General features: G+C 40.5%; 1 protein-coding gene across 1 annotated transcript in view; it reads left to right on the top strand.

Annotated features, from left to right (window-relative positions):
• Positions 1 to 921: 921 nt before the first annotated feature.
• The window catches only part of UBXN7 (UBX domain protein 7), a 61762-nt gene continuing 46448 nt past the window's right edge, over positions 922 to 16235 (top strand). The window contains exon 1 of the mRNA XM_029939533.1: positions 922 to 1065. Coding sequence (XP_029795393.1) covers positions 993 to 1065 — 73 coding nt within the window. The 5' untranslated portion in view covers positions 922 to 992. The remainder of the gene's footprint in view (positions 1066 to 16235) is intronic.

The following is a 16235-nucleotide window of genomic DNA, read 5'->3' as shown; positions in this document are numbered from 1 at the left end:
TCTCATAAAGGGAGGGATAATCAGATCTGCGTGCACCCCTATAATTGTTTGAAATATATAATATATTATATTTGAAAACAAAGTATAAAAACCCTCAGAGTCTCCTTTTGCCATCCCCACCCCCCCCATTGCTCTTTCTCTAGGGGCAATCAGTAACGTTTTGTGTACAACTTTCCAGTGTCCTTTCTAGTGCCTCTTCTATACATATATACACATACTATATATACATATACACGTTTTCTTTTTACATAAATGACACCTCCTCGTTTTATAGGTCAGGGAACTAAGTGAGATCTTGAGGGGAGGCATGGGTTGATGAATTTATTGAAGGAAAGTGGATTGGACAATCACTTATTTAAGTCTACTATATGTCAGACTGTGCATCCAGTGCTTTATTGGCACGAAAAGTTCTGGGATTTTACTTCTGTTGGATGGATAGTCGCACCAGGTCAGCTAAACAATTAGTTTAAAGATTGGAGAGTAGGTGAGAAAGTCGCTTCGGGGATATGAGGTAGGATTTTTATTTTGATATGAGTGCAGGAAACCTAGCAGTGGGCTGTAGAGCTGCAAAAAGAGAAGGAAAAACTGTCAACGGCAGTTGGGTCTGTCAATAAACCTTGTGAAACTGAAACGCGAAGAGCCAACTACCTGCCGAGCCGAAACTTATTTCGGAAACCAGGAACATATATATATATATATATATATATATATAGCATATGTGACACCGGCCTTAGAGCCTGGAGAGGAAGGCACCAGGGGTTGCAAAGAAGGATGCAGCCAGCAGGCAGCAACCCGGCAGCCAACCGGGAGAGCTGAGCGCACTCCAGGACGGGCCTGGAACTGCGCTTGCGCTGACAGTCTGGGGGGGGCGGGGCAGGGGGGGCGGAGTTTGGGGGCGGTCAATGAGCCTGCGCAAACCGCGCGGCGAGGTGGGGGAGGGCGGTCCGTGTGTGTCTGTGTTGTTGTTCGGCGGCAGCGGCGGCGGCGGTAAGATGGCTGCCCACGGGGGCTCCGCGGCGTCCTCGGCGCTGAAGGGGTTAATTCAGCAGTTCACCGCCATCACCGGTAAGAGACGCGGTTACCGGAAGGTGGAGAGTGGGGTCTGGGGCGGACGGCCGTTCCGCCCTGGGCTTCCCCTTACCTTCATGCATTTCTCCCTGGGGCTTTACCCATAGCTCCCGTCCTCCCTTCTGAGGAAGAGGCGACGACGGCGTCGGGTCTCCGGGTTCAGGCGGGAGACAGCCCCCCCGCGTACCCCGTGCCTCGTTCTCGGTCTCCTCGCAGTGTGGAGGGAGACACCCCCACGCCCCCAACACCTCCTGTGTCAGCTAAGACCCGGGGAATGGGCCGATCCCATCTGCCCCCGCCGGTCCGGGGACCTGGGGGCGAGAGAGGTGGGGGGCCGCACCCGGGCCACCGCCCTCCTCCTTCTTCATCATCTTCTCTTCTCTGTGCAGCCCTGGGGTGCAGTGCATCTTCTCACCTCCTTTTTCCATTCTTCTTTGGTCAGGTCATTCTCCCGTAGTCCCTGGCCTGCCCTTCCCCTTTCTGGGCCCCTCAGAGCCATCGCCGTGGCCCTGGCGTGCTCGGGCCCTCCCGCCTTAACGGCGAGGCTTGTGGGTTCGGCAGCGCCTTTACCGATCCTAGGGGATAGGCCGCTAGAAAGAGGGGTGCTGAGGAGTACCTTCAAGACAGAGGTTTTAAGAAAAGAATGAGGGGGAGCCCCCCCAACCTTAAGAGGGAAGGCCTGGAGGAATCCTGGGTGGCGTTTCCCACCTCCCCATAATAAAATCATAAAGACTGGGCCGATGGCGCCGGATTCTCCTGCTGATAAAATAGGGATGGCGGCAGAAACTTCTTTGAGAGAAAGTCAGTTTCTGGGTGTCAGTATCCCCCAAACCCTCGGTTATTTTCCTTTGGACCCCTGCGAAGGGCACACGCAGATCCTCTTACCGCCTGGAAGAAAGGCCCTAAGCCATTCTATGAATTCTCTATGCCTTGTTTCTCTCTGATGGTGCTGAACTTTTTTTGCATGAGTTATTAGAGGGCGGAGCAAATGATGAAGTTCTCTGTGGAGTGATTTGAGAGAAGAGTACTCCATGTGCCCGAGTGTAATTTTGCCGTTCTAGTTTGTCATTTTGGAAGGAGGTGAGAATGTTAGTTCCCTCCGTGAGCAGATCTATACTTTACCTGGTTATTTGTTAGGTGCAGAGAATGTTTCTACTGTCACTGTGCCTAGAGTTTGACGTTTAAGAGCTGGTTAAGTAAAATTTTATATTGTTCTAACCAGACAAGCTGTATGTGAGTTGCCGTTTTACAGTTTAAAGCTAGTTTTATCTTTTGCTCTGCAATGACAGCTAGACGTTTCATGCATTATCTAGCTGGTGGGCATGAAGGGTTACAGCAAAATTGGCAAATTAGATTTTTAATAAAACTGGGATGAGGAATGGAATGACCATCTTTTCTTAATGTTTTATAACTTTTGTAATTGGACTGTTAAATATGCAGTGCATTTCCCAGTGTCTAAGCAGATCACATTTTATTGGGAAAATTAGAAAATTATTGTGTGTATACGTTAATGTTGCGGCATTATGTTTTCAAAGAAGAATCTCACACTGGGTTAGACATGGAAGTAATTAGTATTAATCTTTAGATTTTTATAGAATTGATTTAAGATGCCACCTATTTAATTTCATTTTTTTATGCTAATTATCACCGCTTAAGGAACTCACACTGTTTTTATACTAACAATCACCCTTTGGGGGAACTCAGAACCTCACATTGTTTCTTCTAATGGAACTTTTTTGTTAGATATGAACAAAACCCAAAGTGTGATGAGATAAAATGGCTCACTATTTGCTTTAAATCTGTGTTTGCTAGTCTACATGGCTTATTTCTTGGTCACAGGCCTTTCTATTCCTGAATTATGTTAGAGATCCTTAGTAAACAATGGTACCTGGAAGTCTGCAAAAGGGAAAATACCTTAGATTGTTCTTGATGTATTATGAATTTCTAACAATAATTTTGGAGATTTTTTTTACAAGAGAGTTATTAACTGTTAGACACCCATGATTGACCCCTTAAGTCTTTTTCACATTTTATTTTATTTTATTTTATTTTATTATTATTTTTTTAGTGAGCTCTACCCTTAATGCGGGGCTCAAACTCACAACCCTGAGATCAAGCATTGCATGCTCTATGACTGAGCCAGCCAGGTACCCCCTTTTTGATATATTTTAAAAAGACAGTTTGGGGTTCTATCTTTATGATAAGAGGGTATTTGATATTTATTCATTGCTGAATGAATTAAACTGACCTTAAGAACTTATGCTCTGACTTTGGAAAGAGTTTACTTATCTGGAAGCTCAACATTCTGGTGAAAGCAATGTATTTTCAAAAATGTAAGCCTTACCTTTTCTGTGGCATTTAGAAATAGAACAGAAGGGGCTCCTGGGTGGCTCAGTTGGTTGAGCACCTGACTTTGTTTGGGTCATGATCTCATGGTTTGTGAGTTTGAGGCCCCGCATTGGGCTCCTCTGCTGTCAGCATGGAGCCTGCTTCAGATCCCCTGTTCCCTTCTCTCTTTCTGTCCCTTCCTTGCTGTGCTCTCTCTCATTCTCAAAAACAAAATAAACATTAAAAAATACAAAAGAAAAAAGAAATAGAACAAAAAAACTGAAAGAATTTTAAGCCTTATTTCTTACTTCTTAGAACAAATGTTTATGAGTATGAAGTAATGACTCTGATTTTTTTTTCTTGAGTATAGTTGACACACGTTATATTAGTGTCGGATGTAATGACTCTGGTTTTAATTTTATTTTATTTTTAAAATTTTATTTATTTATTTTTAAATAGGTTCCATGACCAACATGGGGCTTGAACTCATGACCCTGAGATCAAATGCTCTACCAACTGAGCCTGCCAGGCACTGTGACTCTGATTTTTTTTTTAATTATTAAAAAAAATCACACATGGGGCACCTGGGTGGCTCAGTCGGTTAAGCCTCCGACTTCGGCTCAGGTCAGATCTCACGTTCGTGGGTTCGAGCCCCGCATCAGGCTCTGTGCTGACAGCTAGCTCAGAGCCTGGAGCCTGCTTCCCGTTCTGTGTCTTCTTCTCTCTCTGCCCCTCCCCCTCTCATGCTCTGACTCTCTCTGTATCAAAAATAAATAAAACATAAAAAAAAATATCACACATACAGGGTGCCTGGGTTGCTTAGTTAAGTGTCTGACTTCAGCTTAGGTCTAGCCCCACATTGGGCTCTGTGCGGACAGTGTGGGGCCTGGATCCTGCTTCAGATTCTTTATCTTGCCCTCTCTCTGCCCCTCCCCTGCTCATGCTCTGTCTCTCTCTCTCAAAAATATTAAAAAAATTCAAAAACATAAAAAAATCACAACACGAAATGATTTTTTTTTAAAAAAACATTTATTTATTTTTGAGAGACAGAGTGAGACAGAGCACAAGTAGGGAAGGAGCAGAGAGAGGGAACACAGAATCTGAAGCAGACTCCAGGCTCTGAGCTGTCAGCACAGAGCCAGATGCAGGTCTCGACCTCACGGAGCATGAGATCATGACCTGAGCTGAAGTCAGACGCTTAACGAACTGAGCCACCCAGGTGCCCCCATGCAATGATTTTGAAAGAAGTTAAAGCTAGTCTCTCACAGCAGCAATCTTATTTCTTTTACATATTATCTTCCAAATCTTGTTTGTATACTTTTATTTTTACTTTTCTTATTTTTATATTGTAGACCATAGTATACATAATTTAGAATTCTAAGATTTTCAATTAACATTTATCATAAACATATTTTCTGTGATCAAACTCTGTTAACCAAGTAGCCAAAGGAAGTGATAGGCTTTGAAAATAATCATATTGGAAAACTATATACTTTTACCACTGATGATGTTGGACTCCTTTGAGGCTGCGTAGAAAACTAGTCCTGTTACTTTATAGTCCACTACATTTTGCAGTACTACTTAGTTTGATCTCTCTTGATAGTCATCATACTTGGGTTTGAATGACTGCTAACTGCTTTCAAAAGTCATATTGGTTCTTAAAACATGAGGAAAGAATGTGCTGCTAGATCTGAAGGTAATTCTAAAAGAATTTAAAAAATTAAGTAATTTCCATACCCAACATCAGGGTCCCCCCACATGCCCTCCAAAAGAACAACTTCTAAAAATGTTTTGGCCAAAACATGTTTTGGACCATGGCAGTATCCCATTAACACCAAATTAGGCTAACATTGAGGCACATATAGACAAAATGTACAAATATAATCAGAATAATTTCCTTAGATGAAGGATATGTAGATGCTATTGAATTGTGAAAAAATAAACAGGCAATAGAAAGTAAGGAAAAATTGTGAGGGAACAGAAAGTGGAGGCAGAGAGAGAACAAAAGGTTTTTATTTTAGAGAGAGAGAGAGTGCAAGTGGGGGAAGGGAGGGAGAGAGAGAGAGAAAGAGAGAAAATCTTAAGCAGGCTCCATGCTCAGCACAGAGCCTGACCGGGAGGAATGGGGGGGAGCATGCGGTGGGGGCAGGACTGTATCCCACAACTCTGAGATCATGGCCCGAGCTGAAATCAAGAGTTGGACCCTCAACTAGCTGAGCCACCCTTGTGCTCCACTTAATGAAACCGTAGATTCTCAGTTATAGAAAAGACCTTAGTTTAATCTCTCTCTAAAATTGTTGAATGAATGCATATTAATGATAGGAATTAGAAACTGATGTGTGTAGAATTTGACTTAGTGGCTAATTTCTACACATACTCTTTCTACAATTTATTTCTCTTTGGTTAGTATTAAAATGCCAGGAAAGATGGTTGTAAGTGTTCTAGATTCAAGGGACAACTCTTGGAATTTTAAGAACTATTTCAGAGGTGATTATGTTTGAGCAGAATTTATAGAGGTAATAAATACATTTTGAGTTGTGAATGGAATCTTACTAATAAATTTACTATTGATAGATTGCTGTGTGCCAGGCATGGTTCAGATCCGGGGGATACTACTGTGAACAAGAGAAGGTGTCTGTGCTCAAAAAGCATAAAAGTTAATGGGAATACAGACACAAATAGGTGTTACAATACAATGGGAGAAGGTAGGGAGCTATTATGGGAGCACAAAAGTTGGAGGTAAAGAAAGACTTCACAGAAGAAATAATTTTTAGCTAAACCTAGAGGAGAGATGTTTCTGGCAGAAGGAAAATGTACAAAGGCCTGAAGGAGGGACAGATATATACATATACAGAGACAAGAAAGGAGAGACAGTAGGTTTAGGGAATTGATGATAATTCCAGGTGAATAGGGCATACCTAGTGGGAGATGCAGTAAATTGAGCTGAAGAGATAAGAAGGTGGGTGCCAGATTAGGAAGAGCCTATAACCCATGTTAAGAAATCTTGGCTGTATTCCAACTGTAGTGGGGAATCAATGATAATTTAAGTGGATGAGTGACATAACCAGATTTAGGTTTTTTTAGAAAGAGCTACTTGCCTACAGTGGAGAAGGGGTAAGCATAGAGATCAGTAGACTGTTGCATTAATCCATGAAAGACACTGGTGTCTTGAAGTAAGATTGTGCCAGAGAAGTGGAAGATAAGTGAAGAAAGATAGGAAAAAGTCACAGGAGTCCTAATGAAGCTTAGGATTCTGTTTCAGACATCTAGGTATATAAAGGTGCTGTTTGTGAAGGTTATGGGATAGTAGGAGAGATTTGGGGAGAAGATGGTTAGTTCAGTTTTAGATAGACTTCTAAGTAAAGCTGTTCAATAAGCAAATGAATATTGGTCTAGAAAGAGGAGTGACATCTGAGGAGTTATGGCAGTTGAAGCTCTAAAAGTAGTTAGCTTCTTGCAGGGGAAAGTGTACTGTGAGAAAACAATAGGCTCAAGGACACAAAGTTGAAGGAATACTAACATCCAACACATTGCAAAGAAAAAAGTACAGAGAAGACTCCAAAGAAACCAAAGGTATGGAAGGGAAACTAGGAGAGTGTGATGGTACTTTCAACATTAGAAGTATGGCAGTAACTCAGATACTATGTAGGCATTTGAGGAAACCAGAAATCCTTTAACGTTCATCGTTTTGTTGTTGTTGTTTTGATCAGGGCTGGAAGATATATTAAAACCCATCTTGACCCATTAAGCAGTTAAATAAAAGTAAGGTGACTTGGGGTTATATGTCTAGGTCAGTGCTTCTCAAATTTATTTGGAGGAAAGGACCTTTTTTAAAAAATATTTCCAATCTTTGTAGACCAGTACTTTTAAAAAGTACAATAAAAATTAATTACTTCAAAAATGAAATAAAAATAAAAACACATACAAAATATAAGCCCAAATTCTTTTGAAAATTAAGGTACAATTTGCATGCAGTACAATCTGTGCTTTTTAGCGTGTAATTATAAGTTTTGATAAGTGAGTACAATTCTGTAACCACAGTGAAGATGCAAAGCAATTCTGTCATCCTCAGAAAAATGTTCCTGCCCCTTTGTAGTCAGCCCCTCCCCCCACCTGTACCTAATCTTTTTGTCTATTGGTGTTTTTTTTTTCCCCCTAGAATGTCACATAAATGGAATCACAGTATGTAGCCTTTTGAGTCTGGCTTCTTTCACTTAGCATACTGCATTTGAAAAATTTATACATATTGTGCTATGAGTAGTTCTTGCCTTATTATTGGTGAATAGTATACCATTGAATGGATTTCCTAGAATTTGTTTATTCGTACATTAAGTAAGTGGGTAATTGTGTTGTTTCCAGTTTGGGAGATTATAAATAAAGCTGCTAAAAACATTCGTGTACAATGTGTGAAGTTTATGTTTCTCTTGGATAACTACCTAGAGTGGGATTATTGGATTATGTGATAGATATATAACTTTAAGAAATTGCCAAACTGTTTTCCAAGATCATGATTACGATTTTGCATTCCCATCAGTAATGTATGAGAGTTCAGTTACCTATTTGGTATTTTTAATTTTTTGTAGTCATTTTAATAGGTGTATACTTGTAGAGTATTGTGGTTTTAATTTGAATTTCCCTAGTTACTAATGATACTGGGCATTTTTTCATATGATAATTTGCCATCCATAAATCTTTCAAGCCTGACTTTTAAATCCACAGACAGGGGTGCCTGGGTGGCTCAGTTGCTTGAACGTCCGGCTTCGGCTCAGGTCAGATCTCACGTTCGTGGGTTCGAGCCCCGCATCAGGCTCTGTGCTGACAGCTAGGTCAGAGCCTGGAGCCTGCTTCAGATTCTGTATCTCCCTCTCTCTCTGACCCTCCCCTGTTCGCACTGTCTCTCTCTGTCTCTCAAAAATAAATAAAAAGCATTTAAAAAATTAAAAATAAATAAATAAAATAAATCCACAGACATAAAATTACTCTATCAAATTGTCATAAAAGTTTCTAAATGCTTGCACTGGAATTTCTGGGTTTTTTTTTTTTTTTTTTTTTTTTTTTAGTTCTTGTCATGAACTAGAGATAGCTGATCTGAGGACCTTACTTTGAGTAGCACTGTTCTTAGATAATGGCAGACAGAATCTGGTCTCTCTACTCCTAGGCTCTTGCATTTTTCACCATATCACTACTACTCACCTCAAGTTAGTTTCCTTTTTGTTGATCTAACAAAAATTATCTTTATCTGTCCCTTAAATTAATCATTTCATTACTCTCATACTTAGTAAATTTAGGTTTTTGGGTATAATGTTTTTAAAAATGTTTTCTATTCCTGAATGCTTAAAAACTTCAGGATGGGATACTGAATACGCTAAGTTACACTTTATTTCTTGCAACTATCACCTATTCCTGTTTCCTGTGTGTACAGTCTAACTTACTTTGTTATCATTTCTAGGGGAAATGTAGAACCTGGAAGGAGTCTCTTTGTGTCTCTGTCATTTCTGTTCTCTATCCTTCTGGGATAAAAAGGGCTCGATAGAGGCGTTCTTTTCTTTTCTTTCTTTTTATCTGTCTGTCTCTGTGACTGCTATACTTTGGTTCCTTGATAGTAGTGGAGAGACTCATTTTTTTGGCACTGGAAAGTAATGTAGGCATAAGGGACTACTATAGTTTTGAGAACCTCTTGACTCTCCCAGCTCTAGTGGAGATATGGACTGCATTACAGGTTTTGAACTATTTCCTACATCAAATCATTAATGGAGAGAGTGTGAACTAAGAGGCCACAGCAAAGAAATGGGCACTGGTAAATTGTGTACCACAGACTGGGTTAAATAATGTACTTTGGTGCCATTAGCAAGCGAAAAACAGATGAAAGGAAGAAAAGATAGGGGTAAAATTAAAAGGGTGCAGGTAGTGAGAAACAGTAAAGTAGGTCTCTTGCCATAGATTATATGTTGAATTTTTTGTTCCTCCCGCCCCTCAACATTTCATATATTTATATCCTAAACCCTCAGTGTGCTGGTATGGGGGGGGGGCGGTTGGGAAGTGATTAGTTTATGAGGATGTGAGGATGGAACTCTCATGAGTAAGACTAGTATCCTTAAAAAAGAGACTCCAGAGGGGCACCTGGGTGGCTGGCTCAGTTGGTTAAATGTCTGACTTTGGCTTAGGTCATGATCTCACGGTTTATGGATTTGAGCCTCTGTGTTGGGCTCTGTGCTGACAGCTCAGAACCTGGAGCCTGCTTCAGATTCTGTGTCTCCCTCTCTCTCTGTCCCTGCCCCTCTTAAGATCTGTCTCTCTCTCAAAATAAACAAACATTAAAAGAAAAGAGAGAGACTCCAGGAAGCCTGCTTGCCCCTACTGTGAGGACACAGTAAGGAGACAGCAGTTTTTGTTTTTTGTTTTTATATATATACTTTCTAAAAATTTATTTATTTTAAAGTTTGTTTATTTATTTTGAGAGAGAACGAGAGCACCAGTGAGCGAGTCGTGGAGGGGCAGAGAGAGAGGGAGAGAGAGAATCCCAAGCAGGCTCTGTGGCATCAGTGCAGAGCCTGACACAGGACTCTATTCCACAAACTGAATTTGACCCAAGCCAAAATCAAGAAACAGACACTTAACCAACTAAGCCACTCAAGCGCCACACACATACACCCCACCTTTTTTTTTTAAGTTATCTTAACACCTAATATGGGACTCAAACTCAAAACCCTAAGATCAAGAGTCACATGCTCTCCCAACTGAGCCAGCTGGGCACCCCAAAATAACTGTCTTTGAATCAGGAAGGAGGCCTATACCACACACCAAATCTTCTGGAGCCTTCATCTTGGACTTCCCAGCCTCCAGAACTGAGACATAAATGTTGTTTAAGCTGCCTAGTCAGTGGTATTTTTGTTAGAGCAGCCCAAACACACTAAGATGCCAGGTTAGATTAAGCTATCTGGTTGCTACCTATAATACTGAGACTTCAAAATAAGCCTATTTAAACAAGTATACAGATAATTTAAATCTGCAAACTCATGTGATACCTGGGTGGCTCAGTCAGTTAAATGTCTGACTCCTGATTTTGACTCAGGTCATGATCTCATGGTTCATGAGGTTGAGCCCTGTGTTGGGTTCTACGCTGACAGCACAGAGCCTGCTTGGGATTCTCTCTCTCTCAGAATAAACTTATAAAAAAATTAATCTGCAAACTTGTGTTATTAGTTCCCCCTCCCTTTAAAAAAAAGGTATGTTTTTATTCTGAATGTAATAAGCTTCAAATTTTTTATAGCTGACACATCAAAAATAGTTATTATCTCTGAATATATCGGTAAAACTTGCAACTTACTAAACTTGTTGATCACTGTTCCTTTCCCCTATATGTCATTTAGTCCTCCGTACTTTTCCTCTGCCTTCTCAGTTAACCTTTACTTCTTCATCTTCTTCTGTTTAGTTCAGTGGGAGTGTTACTGGCATTTTGACTGGGACAATTTTTTATTGTGTAGGATTGTTCCATCTGTGGCAGAAGATTTAGCACTTGTGTTTGTTTCCAATGGCTGCTATAACAAATTACCACAAACTGCATGGCTTAACACACATTTATTCTCTTATAGTTCTGGAGGTGGTAAGTCTGAAATGAAGATGTGAGCAGTCATTGGGGAAGGGGAGGCATTTTTCAATGTGCTTTAACATCCCTGGCTTCTCTCCACTAACTGCCAGTTGTGCTCACCCAGACCCCAGTCATGAAACACCAAAAATGGTCTCTCACATTACTAAATGCCTCTATTACTTCCCAACAAAAAGAACTACCAGAACCTCGAATTATCTCTCTATTGTCGTCTATTTCTAAAATGATACACTAAATGATAGAAGTGATACACTAAGAATGATTATGCAAGCAAGATGGCTCAGATAATTTGGCTTCATTTAAGAAGGTAAATGGTATACTTTGTTTCTTTGGTCTCTAATACTGCCTTCTTTAGTCTTGCAAGGATTTAGCATATCCTTACTTTAAAAAATAAATATGCATAGGTAGAGGCCCCTCTTTTTTTTTTTTTTTTTTAACACTTTTACAGGTCACTATCCTGACAAGTTCCAGTGATGCAGATTATCCTGTCAGATTGTCAACAGAGATATGATAGGGCCCTCTCTGGGATATGCTGCCTACAGCTTAGATTCTAACATCAAATGGTTAAGTAAGGATTATAAACAGGATGGCAGTTCTAGGCCTCCACTGTTGGTACCATCTGCCCCCAAAATATCACAGTTATAGTTCTTTTATTAGGGCTTTATTTTTGTGTCTTAAAGCCGTTCCCTTTAAGAATGACTTTAAATGGGGCGCCTGGGTGGCTCAGTCGGTTAAGCATCCGACTTCAGCTTAGGTCATGATCTCATAGTTCGTGAGTTCGAGCCCCGCATTGGGCTCTGTGCTGACAGCTCAGAGCCTGGAGCCTGCTTCAGATTCCATGTCTCCCTCTCTCTCTACCCCTCCCCCGCTGATGCTCTGACTCTGTCACTCAAAAATATATAGAACGTTAAAAAAAATTTTTTTTAAAAAGAATGACTTTAAAGAATTCCCTTTAGAATCCCTTTTAATGAAGTTTAATAAACCTGTGGACCTAAGAGATTTTGGAATACTTACCTAAACTTTTATTAAGTTTTCTAGTGCCTCTGCATTAGCCCCTGATGCTTCTCAGTCACACTGGAATACTGCTTAGTTACAAATTTCTTAAAGCAGATCTCTTTCAGCATTGTTTCGTTCTTTATAACATTTACTTTTTTCTAGAGTGATAGTTCTTATTTTACTCCTGCTTTAGAAAAATGAGCGTTCAACATGAGTGAAGTACATGTTCTTCGTTCATACATCGGATGAGTGAGGGAAAGAAAACTGTGAGATGTCTTAACTCTTCCTGCCTGTTTGCCAGTAAGGAGCTGTGCTAAGTTCTTCAATGTGAATTTTTTTAAAAATGTTTTTATTTATTTTTTGAGAGAGAAAGAGAGCATAATTGGAGGAGAGGCAAAGAGATAGGGGGACAGAGGATCTGAAGCAGGCTCTGTGCTGACAGGCTGACAGCAGCGAGCCCACACAGGGCTCAAACTAATGAACCATTGGATCATGACCTGAGCTAAAGTCAGGTGCTGAACTGACTGAGCCACCCAGGTGCCCTACTATGAATTTTCTTACTCTACACAAGCGTTTCATGAAGTTGATAATATCCCCATTTTATTTTATTAAAAAATTTTTTAATGTTTTATTTATTTTTGATATAGAGAGTGACAGAGCATGAGACGGGGAAGGGCAGAGAGAGACGGAGACACAGAACCAGAAGCAGGCTCCAGGCTCCGAGCTGTCAGCACAGAGCCTGATGCGGGGCCTGAACCCACGAACGTGAGATCTGACCTGAGCCAAAGTCAGAGGCTTAACCGACTGAGCCACCTAGGCGCCCCTGATAATATCCCCATTTTATAACTGAGGAAACAGAGAGCTAGAGAAATTAGTAACTAGATCAAAGTCACATAACTAGTGAGTGAAAGAACTAGAAGTCAAACTCAGGTTTATCTGAGTAGTATCCAGACTCTTAATATCTATATTACACTCTCTAGCCTGAGAACTGAAGGGAACATAAAAAAATGTTATCCTTAGGGTGCATGGGTGGCTTAGCTGGTTGGGTGTCCAACTTTTGATTTTGGCTCAGGTCAGGATCTCACGGTTTGTGGGATCAAGCCCCGTGTCGGGCTACATGCTGGCAGCACAGAGCCTGCTTAGGATTCTCTCTCTCTCTCTCTCTCTCTCTCTCTTCTCTCTTCTCTCTTCTCTCTTCTCTCTCTTCTCTCTCTTCTCTCTCTCTCTTTTTCTTTCTGCCGTTCCCCTGTTTGCATGTATGTGTGTGCATGTTCTCTCTCTCTCTCTCTCTCTCTCTCTCTCTCAAGATAAATAAACTTAAAAAAAAAAGTTATTCTCTTCTTATGAAATATAGGACTGGCCAGAGAAAAAATTTTGATAACTGTTTGGTGTCTCTGTTCCCAGGTACCCAGTGTCTTTTTCATGCTTTAAGGTACTTCTCACCCCTATGTGGCACTTACGTAGGCCTTTCTTAGCTCTCCTCCAAAAGGTACCTGGGATGCTAAAGCTACTTATATCTCCTTTTTCCTGACCAGCTTCCTAAATCTCATATCTTAACCTTCATCTCTTAGTGAGTTTTAGGGAGAAGCAATATGATTGAATTAATTCACATTGTGAAATAATTGATACATCCTTAATTGTTCAGTAAGTGTTTTTCATTTTTAATGTTTTTTAATTCTTTTTGAGAGACAGAGAGAAATCGCGCAAGCAGAGGAGGTTCAGAGAGAGAGGGAGATACAGAATCCAAAGCAGGCTCCAGGCTCTGAGCTAGCTGTCAGCACAGAGCCCAAAGTGGGGTTCGAACCCACGAACCGTGAGATTATGACCTGAGCGGAAGTTGGATGCTTAACTGACTGAGCCACCCAGGCACCCCCTTGTGTTTTTCATTTTAAAAATTAATCTCTTAGTGGTTAGGCAGCATAATAAAGTAAAAAAAAAAATTAGGCAGTTATGAAAAGACTTTTAGGATAGGCAAACCATATTGTTGATAGGCTAGCCTGCTTGAGGAGTGGCTTTACAAGTTCCCAATTTTAATAGCATCTTTTATTTTACATCAAAGCCCACAAATTCTCCAAAGGGTTCTCATATCATTGGCATTGGAGTTCTGATAGCCGGAGAGTGGTGGAGAGGATGACAACTATTTGTATGCAGGGGTCATTCTTAAGTTGAATTTCCTTATGAACACATTTGAGAAGGGGTGAGGGCAGCTATCGTTGGTTGGTATTATGGCAGAAGGAGTTTTAGTCCCCCATCAGCAGTTAGTTCTTTGTGCCTTTTTTTTTCACTTCTTAAAAAAATTAATAAACTTTATTGTTTTTTTATTTATATATATTTTTTATAGTTTATTGTCAAGTTGGTTTCCATATTTTTTGTGCTTTTTAAATGGCACTTCACTGTGACGTGAGCACCTAGAAAGCCAAGAACCAAAAATGATATGAACTCAGCCATTTAGTTCTCTGTAAAGGAAAAGGTTAGTAGATAATATAACAGTTCATGCATGTCTTTGGTAGAGTAAGCAGCCGGAGGAGTCTATCTACTGTAACCTTTTAACTTTCAAAAGTTGCTGTGTAGGTAAGTAAATTAAAGTGGAGTACAATAGACACTGAATTTACAGACTAGCATTTAAGAAGCATAATACAACACACTATAACTGGACATAATGGAAAAATATTAGGAAGGCACTAAACCAAAGCCTTGGGTTTTTATAAGAAATGATATGGAAGCACATGAGTCTTGAAATTCTTCATCAGATTTGTGCTGGGTTTTCCCTGAAATTAGCTAACATAGGGTTGGCTCTTGGGATTATTTGAACTCTCCTTTCCCCTCAATAAGTTGCATTTGTTTATGTTTTGAAATTTCATTTTTTTAAAGTGTGTTTATTAATGGTGAGAAAGTAAATTTGTATATACTAGAACTGGAGAGTTGTTAATTCAGCTCGATTGTGAACTTAGGGGTAGATGACTGGCATGAGAAAAGTGAGAACTAGGTAAGTTTAATGAGTTTTTAAAGTTGGCAAGATAGGAAAGCTAACAGAGACAAGGATAGAGATTGAGACTGAATGGAAAAGTATATATTTATTCCTGTATCTACTTCAGGGTGAGAAGGGAAGAGGAGAGGAGGGTCCAGAACTTATCAGAAAGGTGGTTATTTGATGTGTTGTTATGAAAACTGAAGAGACTGATTTGATGATATTACTATCCATATTATGCAAAGAAAAGTACCACCAAGGGCTCTGCCTAGATGGTATATACCTGTGTGGCTGGAGGGAGTAGTATAGGGTGAGATGAGAGCAGAGGGGTATCATTTGGGAGCAGTAAATAAGTGCCAAATCCTTTTTTTTTTTAAGTTTATTTATTTATTTTTAGAGAGAGTACGAGCAGGGGAGGGGCACAGAGAGAGGGAGACAGAATCCTGAGCAGGCTCTGCATTGTTGGTGCAGAGCCTGATGCAGGGCTCAAAATCATGAACTGTGAGATCATGACCTGAGCCAAAACTGAGAGTTAGACACTTAAGGAACTGAGCCACCCAGGCACCCCAACAAGGGCCAAATCTTAATGGCAGCTTGAGAGAGATGAAAACTTCCATTCGGCAATGTAGAACTGTTGATACAGAAGAAGACAATTAAATTTACATTATCTTGCAGTGTAGAAGATGTATCAAAGGGAGCATGACCAAGAGCAGAGAGGTGCACTAGTTCACGTAACAGGTGAAGGTTTGAATTAAAGTTATAGCAATGGATAGAGTGAACAGGATGGTTAGGAGTGGTATCAATTAGATGGGACTTGTAGGGATTTTTGGTTGACTGATGGGATGTTTGCTGTTGAAGGAGAGAGAAGAGTTGGAAATTTCTTAAGTTTCAATAATATATGAAGCCTTTTTAAAAAAATAGTTTATTGTCAAATTGGTTTCCATATAACACCCAGTGCTCTTCCCCACAAGTGCCCTCCTCCATTACCACCACCTCCCTTCCCCCTTCTACTCCCCCTTCAACCCTCGGTTCGTTTTCAGTATTCAATATTCTCTCAGGTTTTGCGTCCCTCTCTCTCCTCAACTCTCTTTCCCCCTTCCCTTCCCCATGGTCCTCTGTTAGGTTTCTCCTGTTAGACCTATGAGTGACAACATATTGTATCTGTCCTTCTCCACCTGACTTATTTTGCTTAGCATGACACCCTCGAGGTCCATCCACTTTGCTACAAATGACTGGGTTTCATTCTTTCTCATTGCCATTGTGTATATA

Source organism: Suricata suricatta, chromosome 5 (assembly GCF_006229205.1).
Source record: "Suricata suricatta isolate VVHF042 chromosome 5, meerkat_22Aug2017_6uvM2_HiC, whole genome shotgun sequence".
NCBI classification, from domain to species: Eukaryota; Metazoa; Chordata; class Mammalia; order Carnivora; family Herpestidae; genus Suricata; species Suricata suricatta.
The sequence above is the reverse complement of the archived record's forward strand: the minus strand, read 5'-3'. Positions and strand labels throughout refer to the sequence as shown.